Source organism: Trichosurus vulpecula, chromosome 3, assembly GCF_011100635.1.
Source record: "Trichosurus vulpecula isolate mTriVul1 chromosome 3, mTriVul1.pri, whole genome shotgun sequence".
Taxonomy (NCBI): Eukaryota; Metazoa; Chordata; class Mammalia; order Diprotodontia; family Phalangeridae; genus Trichosurus; species Trichosurus vulpecula.
The window spans coordinates 435,850,318-435,859,936 of NC_050575.1; the positions used below are offsets into that span (position 1 = coordinate 435,850,318).

The window sequence follows — 9,619 nt, forward strand, 5'->3', positions numbered from 1 at the left end:
GGGGGCTAGGGAGGTTTGGGGCAGCAGCTCCCTCGGGGTTCGGCATACCTTGGTGGAAGGCAGACCCAAGGAGAAGCAGCCAGCTCAAAAGCAACATGGCCAGGTCCAGCAGGGCTCCTGGGGGACAGAAAGAAGGGAGCTGGAAGGGAAGGTCATTCAGGAAGGAGGTCACTGCCCCTTACCTTGAGGATGTGGTGGAGGAAAGTGATTTGTAAACCTGACAGCACTTTAGAGAGGTGGGTTGTTAATGTGAAGCTCACCAGTTCAAGGACCATCACCAAAGCCACCACCACAATCCATCGACAGCCTGGTGTAGCAAGTGGGAAGAGATTCTACTAAGACTAGGCAGACCCTGCCCCAGAAGCAGCCAAGTTCCCAGCTCAGTGAACACTTTGCCCCGGGATGTCCTCAGACCCCCACTTGCCCCTCAAGTCCTCCTTTGGCACTATACTTCTTTCTCAAGGGTCCTTTTCTGGTCACTCACTTTCCTGGGCAGAAGGTACCTGGCACAAGTTGTAGTTTTAGCTCTTTTCAGTCCTGTCTGATTCTTCATGACTCCATTTGGGGTTTTCTTGGCAGAGATACTGGAGAGGTTTGCCATTCCCTTCTCCAGCTCATCTTTAAAAAGAGGAACTGAGGCCAACAGGGTCACAGGTTCAGGGTCACACCCTGAATGCCCTGGACACCCAGGGTCACACAGCTAGTAAGGATTTTTAACTCAGGAAGATGAGTCTTCCTGACTCCAGCCCCACACTCTCTATCCAGCTAATTGCCCTGGCACAAAGAAGATGCTTAATGAATCACAGAATCTGAAAACTGAAAGAGACCTTAATGGTCTCCTAGTCCAAATAATGCAGCAAAGGAATCCTCACTATAACACAATTGATGGATCAATTACCACAAATTTTGTTGTCAGATTTGTGAGTTGTCACCCTGGCAGGTAGAAAGAATAGAGTCCAGAGGGGATAGAATATAGGACAGAGGAAGGATAGTACCCATGCCAGGAACAGGTCCTGGGAGGTTGAGGCTATGGCAGCTGGAGGGCCACACAGTGTTCCTGGACTCTAGTGCCCTTGAGTAACTTCTCTGGGCCTCAGTTTCCACATCTATACCACGGAAACAATAACCCCTTCCCTGACCACCTCCCAGAGGAGTCTGGGAAGACCCATAAGATAGTGGACACTCCGCATCTGCTCACTTCATACATCTTCTTTGACTGTCCACCAAGCCTGGAATGCTCTCCCTCTTCATCTCCTGCTTCCCTGACTTCCTTCGAGTCCCAACTAAAATCCCACCTTCTACAGGAATCCTTCCCCAACCCCTCTCAACTCCAGTGCCTTCCCTCTATTAGTCAGTTCCCAGTTTTCCCGGCAATGGCTTGTTTGTATATATTTTTTTGCTTATCATCTCTGGAACTATCATTTGCCTTTTTTTGTGTCCCCAGTCCTCAGCATAGTGCCAAGCATATAGAAAACAATTAATAAATGTTTATTGACTGACTAAATTAGATGGGAAGACCCTTCAGAAAGTAGAGAGGCAACCAAGCGGAAGAGCTGAGTTCCCTCTGGAACCTACAGTTGGAGGCAAGGAGTGGGAAAAGGTGGAACCATCACATCACAGATTAAGAGCTAGAAACAACCTTCGGGGCCTTCCTGCCTCTTCATAGATGATGCCTATGGAGTGCTTCACTGAGAATCACACAGATAGTAGGCATCAGAGGTGGGATTTCAACTCAGGTCTTCCTGACTCTCAGTCCAGCGCTCTGCCCCTATTCCATGCTGAATGCTGACTCCATCATCTCATCCAATCCTGATAACTCCTCCCCGTGAAATCACCAGCAAGGAGAATTCACATAGGATTGTTAGATCAGTTCCCACCACATTTGACAGATGAGGAGCCGAAGCTCAGAGAGGTCACCGGACTGTGTAGCATTGTAGGATGTGTAGGGAGGATGCTGAAAACCACATCAAGGAAGTGGAGGGATGTAGAGAAAGTAGAAGAAAGAAGGAACCAGGGGGATTCGAGGCACATTGGACACCCAGGGCCGACTCAGCAAAGGGGGAGGGAGGAAGAAAGGAAAGATAGAAACCTGATGCCAACTTCCCTGTTTCATGGGAAAAGAAAACCAAAATTATTCATTTCTTGTGGTTCCCCAAGAGGACCGTTCATGGGGATAAGAAAGCAAAGAAGAATCGGTGGGGAGGCCCCAGGGAGGCAGCGTGACTGGCTGTGGAATCACATGAACTGATTTTGAAACTTGGCTCCTCTTTGTCGTTGCTTAGTCATTTTTTCAGTGATCCCATTTGGGGTTTTCTAGGCAAAGATACTGTCATTTCCTTCTCCAGCTTATCTGACAGATGAGGAAACTGAGGCAAAGTGACTTTCCCAGGGTCACACAGCTAGTAAGCGTCTGAGGCTGGATTTGAACTCACATCTTCTTAACTCCAAGCTATCCACTATACCACCTAACTGGTTCATTATGTTTATTATGACTACAAAAAAAACAGATTTTATAGTCCTTCAGAGGCTGTTACTGCAGTAGGTGAGGAGAAGGAGAGTGGGGCAAGGCCTGTCCCAGTCCAGGAAGGAGTTCCCCAAAGGAGAGGCAAGGTTCTTATTAACCCCAAGGATAATGGCTGCTAGTTGCAATCATCCAAACCTCTATCAGCCTCCATGGTTTTCATCTGTAAAATGGGGCTGATAAGAACAGCTCATCCGCACAGGCTTGTGGTGAGGCCCAAATGAGGTAACATACATAAAATACAAACCTTCAAGGGTTTTCTTAGAGAAATGTTAGCTTCAGAGGGAAACCGAGTCAGACAACAGGGATCATAAGGGTTGCCTTAAACTCAGTGTGGGGATGAAGGGATATTATGCTGGACTTGGAGTCTGGAGAACTTGGGTTCAAATCCCACCTAATGCTTAGAAGCTGTGTGAGCTCCAAGACCCAGATTCCTCATCTGTAAAGTGAAGGGGCTGGGCTTCCTTCCAGCTCACAATCGATGATCCTGCAATCTTTTGATGATTTTTCCTGGTCACAGACTTACAGTCAGAGGTGGGATTTGAACCCAGGTCTTCTCGAGCAACAGAGGGCTTGCCACAAGGCACCAAAATTCAGAAGACATCAATATTGAGGACGCATAGTCCTTCCCTAGTATCAAAGCCATCCCAATCACTCATTCTCCTTCCTACTCAATCAAATTTGTCCCAATTCCTTATATTCTTTTCTTGAATCACAACGTTAATTTGAGACTGTTAACCTTCCACTGCACTGGATACATGGCGCCAGTCTACAGGAAGATGGTAGCCCTCCGTAGGGTACCCTCCCCCTCGATTCTTTTCCAGGTTCTCAGTATTCTCTGATCCAGAGGTTCAGGGACCCAGGCTGACCTACTGCCACCCTCACTCATCAGGAAAGTGGGTCTCTGTCCTCTGTCCTGGTTAGGCCTTACCAGGAGTAGTTTATTCAGTTTGGGGACCACCATTTAAGAAGGATGTTGCTGAGCCGAAGAGCATCCAGAGAATGGTGACTGGGATGGTGAACCACCCAAGGCTCAGGCCATATAAGGAACTGCACACGCACATGCCTGGAGGGGGCACATGACGCTGCCTTCAAACATTAGCAGGGCTGCCATATGCAGAAGCTGTCTCATGGGGCAATGGGCTGCCTGGAGAGGCAAGGATTCCCCCTCCTTCGAGGTGCGGAGCCTGGGCGACCACTTGTTAGACATGATATGGCGGGGATTCCTTCCGGGGATAGGTTGGGCTGAATGGCTGCTGAGGCCCTTCTAACTTTCAAATGGAATTGAAGGCCATGGCACCTGAAGGTGGGAAATATAAAAGTGTAGGAGCCCTGAAGCCACATCTCATGGGCAGCTGTGGATGCATCTTCCTCCTCTACTTAAAGCCAAACATGGAAGTATTTTCTCCCGCCACAAGGCCCCCTTACACTCATGTTGTATTTCTCCTCACCTATTCTGACCCACCTTCCATTCATTCTCCTTTTCAGAGGGGGTCCCTAAGATCCTGAAGAGGGGAAGGGAAGTTCATAAGAGCCAGACCGGTACAAAGCAGAAAAGAGGGCTGCATTTGGAGTCGAGTGTCCTGGGTTTGAATTCTGACCCTCCCACCTGTGTGAGGGACCTGTGTGACCCTGGGGTGTGAGAGGACCCTGGACTAGAAGATGTGTGGGGTCCCTTCCCATTCTAGATTTATGATACGTGATTCATATGTTCGTTACTTAACTTCCTCAGCACTTTCCACATGCCAACCCCATTTGACGGTTGCTGCCAGAGTTGATATTTACTTCTCTATAGTGGAAAAACCAACGAAGGTCCCGGAGAAGATGCAGTGGATGCGTAGCTCCTCTCTCACAGCAGCGAGGGGGGAGGCCATCAGGACACAAAGTCAGAGACTTTGTCAGACGCGGTCTTCATATCGAATGCTTTGCTTTGCCCCCAGGAGGAGTTCAGTGAGGAAGAAGGAAAGCGGGATCTAGAAACACATTCTACAGATGAGGTGGCAAAGCCAAAGAGGGGGCAGTGATCTGACCTGTGAGGTCACGGGAGCAGGAGGGGACGGGTACAGAAATGTCAGTGAAGGGCAGTGGAAGGACGCGTTCGGTTTCATTTCTGCTTCAAGGTTTCTTCTGGGTCCTGGTTTCGGTTTCTCCCCCGAGCATCATTAGAAGGGCTCTCTGAGGCCGACGCTGCCCACATAAAGTGAAGAGGGAGAGGAAGGAGAGGAAGGAAGGAGACGGTCAGCGGAAAGGTCCAGGCGCCCGAATCCCTCTCTGGCCAAAAGGACCAAGAGGGACCATCGAGGCTGGATGATCTGAGCTGGCGGGGATGGCACACACGCTCTCAAAGACTAGGCCGTCTCATTCAGGGAAGAAACCAGTGTGTTTCTAAAAATTTATGTACTTTTCATTCTGAACCCAACGAACACCAAAGAAAATGAGAGTTTCCGCATGCGGAGCAAAACAGAAAAAGAAGAATGTCTAATCAGGCGGCGGGGACCCTGCTCTGCGAAGTTTGGATTCAGTCAAAGGGCCGCACTCGAGGACCTAGAGGGTCACACGCAGCCTCGAGGCCGGAGGCTCCCCACCCCTGGTTTGACCTTCAGAGGCTTGGCCGCAGCATCCCCCCTCTGGCTTCTTCTCGAAGGGCTCCCCTTCTCTCCCGGGTCTTTAACTGCTCCTCACGCGGCAGGAACGGGTTCCCCTCCTTGGGACACTTCGATTTATCAATGTCCTCCCTGAACTGTGGGGGCCGGAATGATAATCCATGCTCGCACGATGTGTGGATTGTATTTACATTGTGTTATTATGGTTGTATAGAATGCAGTACGTTATGTAATTACCGTAGTGCGTATAGCATGATTATATAAAATATTATATGGTGTGTTATGGTGTGTGTTTAATGGTATATATTACGTCACATGATTATAAAGTGTATCATATGACACATTATATAATTATAATATATATTACATTAAATTATATAGCGCATTTTATGATTATCACGGTATACGCTATATTACATTATATAACCGTAGTAGTTCATAATACATTGTATAATTATAATGTTATATCTTATATCATATCACATCATGTCATATTATCGTATTAAGAATCACAGAAGCTCCTCAATGCTTTCAAAGCACTCAATACGCACGAAGGAGCGAGTCTCACTGTCAGGGTTCGAGTCCCGGCTCTGACAGACACTGACTGTCCCTGGACACAGCACCCCACCTCCCCCTGCCCGTGGCCCACAACCCTCCCTGCTGAGGCCCAACCCAGGTCAAGATGGAGTTGGGAAACATTGGACAGAATTCGTTAATTATTTAAGGAGAGAAATGCGCTCTCCAGGTCAGTCTGCCGCCTCGGGGGTCCCTACAGCCCCACTGTCACAAACAGACGAGAGGATGCCGGCCGTCCTCACCAGAGCATCCTCTGTATCAGTGAAATCAAAGGCCAAGGACCTCTGCCCCATCTCATCTCTAAAACTCATAATCTTCAAGAATTCCCCGAAGCCTTGAGAATTCCGGTGACACAGCCAGCAGCGAGACTCGAACTCGGGTCTTCCTGATGCCTCTGTCCATCGGGCGGCACTGCCACTCACAGCTCACATTTACAAGGTTTGAAAAGTGCTTTACGTAATCATCTCATCTGGTCGCCGTGTGCTGTCGCTCATTCACTGCCGTCATGGCTGACTCCTCATGACCTCATCGGGGTTTTCTTGGCAGAGACACTGGAGTGACTCACCATTTCCTTCTCATTTAACAGATGAGAAACTAAGGCAGAGTTAAGTGACAGCTAGGAAGTGTCTGTGGATAGATTCGAATTGGGGTCTTCCTGCTCTATCCGCTGCACGACCAAGCTGCCCCTCTTACAGCATGAGGTAGATGCTGTTTTATGTCCATTTGGAAGATGAGGAAACTGAGGCTTCCTCCTAGTGTGTATCTAAGGTGGGAACCAAAGCCAGGTGTCTCCTGATTTCAGATCCCTCCTGACTCCAAACGCAAGTCTGCTCACGTAGCCTCCTGCGCAACTCTCCAGGTGTAATCTGCCCAGAACAAAGCACTTCGCTACGCCTGGTCCCAGCAACGCAGCCTAAATTCACTTTTATTCGCTTTCTTGGCTCCGCTTTCTTGGCTTCGGTGCCGCACTGCTGGCTCAGACGGAGCTTGCTGTCCACCAACCCCGCCACACCACACCCCTGCTCCTTCTTCAGACAAACGGCTGTCTGTCTACTCGGCATCTCCCATCCTTGAGGGGTTGATTGTTTAACCCAAGAGTAAGACTTTACATTGAAACCTATTGAATTTCTCTCACTTGGTTCAGTCCAATGTTCTGGCCTGTCAAATACGGATTCTATCACACAGAATGTTAGCACACCCTCCCAGCGAAGCTTGGGATGGGGTCAGGGTGAGAGATCCGTATGCGGACAAGGTCAGATTTGGAATCCGACGATTGGATAGGTTCCTGAGACTTATCACGGTAACTCCAGTTTCTAACAGCATTTTACAGCTTCCGAAGCACTTTATTCACAAGAACCTTGTGAAATAGCGCAAGTATTATCATACCCATTTCATAGATATGAAACCTGAGGGTCAGGGAGTGGAGTCACTTTGCCCAAGGTAACACAGGAGGTGAGGACCGCGGATCCTTTCTCTAAAACCAATGGTCTTTCTACCACACCACGAAGCTAAACTCCCTGGAACTTCAGACACCTGGGTTCATTCCTTCCCTCTCTACAATGGTGAGATTAATCTTAGTGTCCCAAGAGTATTACTACTATGAGGTGTTAGAGAAAGAGTTAGGGTTGGGATAAAGATCAAGGGTTTGGACAAGCTTCGGCACTAAGCATGAGGATTAAGGATGGGGGTGGAGGCATCACTAAAGCATGAGAGTTGAGTTAGGGGAAGATTTGGAGAATGGCTAGGTTTAAGGAGGGAGCCAGGGCTAGGATCTGACAAATGCAAGCCACTGGTCTCAGTTTCATTGCTAAGGGAAGCCTTTTGCACATGTGTCAGTCTGAACCTCCACTCTCATTGGGACAGGCTGCCTGGAAGATAAGAGTTAGGGAAAATGAACATGAGGCCAAAATTGGAATGAGTGATCAGAATAGCACTAGGATACAGGTCTATACGGTTCAGTTAAATGATGTGATTTGGGATAAGGCTTGGGCTAGAGTTAGGAGGGTTAAATATTGGGGTTGGGTGTGCTGGGTTTAGGTCCTGGGATGTGATTGGAGCAAATCATTAGGCTTTTAATTGTGGTTAGAGTTGAGAATCAGGAGAGAGATGAAAGTTTAGCTCTTTGTCACTCAATCTGACTCTCTGTGACCTCATTTGGGGTTTTCTCGGCAGAGACACTGGAGTGGTTTGCCATTTCCTTCTCCAGCTCCTTCTACAGATAAGGATACTGAGGCAAATAGGTTAAGTGACTTGCCCAGGGTGACACAGTTAGTAAGTGTCTGAGCCAGACTTGAACTCGTGGAGTCTTCCAAGTCCAGTGCTCCATCCACTGTCTCCTATCTGCCCTTTGATGAAAGTTAGGGATTAGAAAATAGATTAGAGTCAGGATTCAGAATTGCTTTCCAAATTGTAATTGGATCAAGACATCAGTGTGCAGATAGGGTCAGGGTCAGAGATCAGCATGTAATTACGGTCAGACTTAGATTCTGAGATTTGGATGAGGGTCAGGTTTAGACAATGAGATGAGGATTGAGAACAGGGGTAGAAATGGATGTGGGTGGGTTGTAGAGCATACAAAGTGGCATAGTGGATAGGGTGCTGAGCCTGGACTCAAAAGACCTGAGTTCAAATCCAGCCTCAGACCCTAAGCAAGTATTTTAGCCTCTGTCTGCATCAGTTTCCCAATCTGCAAAATTGGGGGGGGGAGGTTGCGACCTTGCACCTAATTCACAAGATTGTTGTGAGAATGAAAAAAGAGATAACATTCGTAAGGCACTTTGCAAACCTTAAAGTGCTATGCAAAAGCTATCTATGTCAATTTTGACCTAAAACATGCCTTAGAGGTCATGGCATCCAACTCCCACATTTCACAGATGAGGAAACTGAGACCCAGAGTGGCTAAGTGCCTTGGCCAAAGTCACAGAACTGGAAGTGTCTGGGGCAGGATTTGGACCCAGCTCTTGCTGACTCCTCGCCTAGCAGTCTATTATACCATGTGGTCTCTATGTATTAGGATACATCTTGGAACCAAAATAAAGGCTGACTAGGTGCCACTCTGCATCACAGATCATCAAATCAGAGCTGGAAATCACCCCAAAAATCCATGGCGTTCAACCTCCCCATTTTACAGATGAGGAAACTGAGTCTGAGAGAGATGAATTTGACTTGTCCGGGGTCACCCAGGTAGCAAGCATCATCAGAGGTGAAATATGAACACAGGTCTCGCTCCAGAGCCAGAGGTCTTTCTACCACAATATTTCCCCTCTGGGCCACTCCTAGATGGGCTGCCAATCTACACAAGTGTAAAGGATTTCTATAGCGAGGAACTCCCTCCGCTCATGAAAACCCTGGTTCAGACAGGTTCAGACCAAAGATAGAAAGCCCAGGAGATCCCCTCCTCCCCAAAATTTTCTCAGCCCTTGCCCAGAGCAGAGACATTTCTTCCTTTTGTTTCTCCATTCATTGCCCCCTGCTCACCTTTCCTCACCAGAGAGGAGAAATTACCTTGATCTTGACCTCAGTGATGGCTTCAATCTCAGATCCAAAAGGAGGGGAAAGAGGAAGACCCGGAATCCAGCCAGGAGCTCGGGGCTCCTCCGACTCCCCTGGAGCTCTGGTCCTTCTCGGTCTTAGGAAGAATATAAAGCCTTTCGAGTTCTTCCTCTTTTCCCAAAATCTCCACCACCCTCTCCCCTCCCCATTGGGAAATAGTTCGCACAATTGCACAATGCCCGAGATAAGTGTGATTGGCTTTCTAATGTTTTACTGGGTGAAAGAATAAACTTAGAGCATTCACAGTAGCTTTCATTGTATTAGCAGCCTTAAAACTTCTGCTGTTGTGACAATGAAAAACAACTGAAAAGGCCAAGTAAAGAGGATAGTTCTAAATGAAATATTTTCAGTTTTATCCTAGAAGTCA

The 9,619-nt window shown here is 47.9% G+C and overlaps 1 protein-coding gene across 1 annotated transcript in view; it reads right to left on the reverse strand.

Moving 5' to 3' along the window:
- Positions 1 to 9,293, reverse strand: part of SIGLEC1 (sialic acid binding Ig like lectin 1) — a 43,855-nt gene extending 34,562 nt beyond the window's left edge. Inside the window, exons 1-2 of the mRNA XM_036752435.1 lie at positions 9,205 to 9,293; positions 49 to 117 (exon numbers count right to left, since the gene is read on the reverse strand). Of these exons, the coding sequence (XP_036608330.1) occupies positions 49 to 97 (49 nt within the window). The 5' untranslated portion in view covers positions 98 to 117; positions 9,205 to 9,293. The remainder of the gene's footprint in view (positions 1 to 48; positions 118 to 9,204) is intronic.
- Between the last annotated feature and the right edge of the window lie 326 nt (positions 9,294 to 9,619).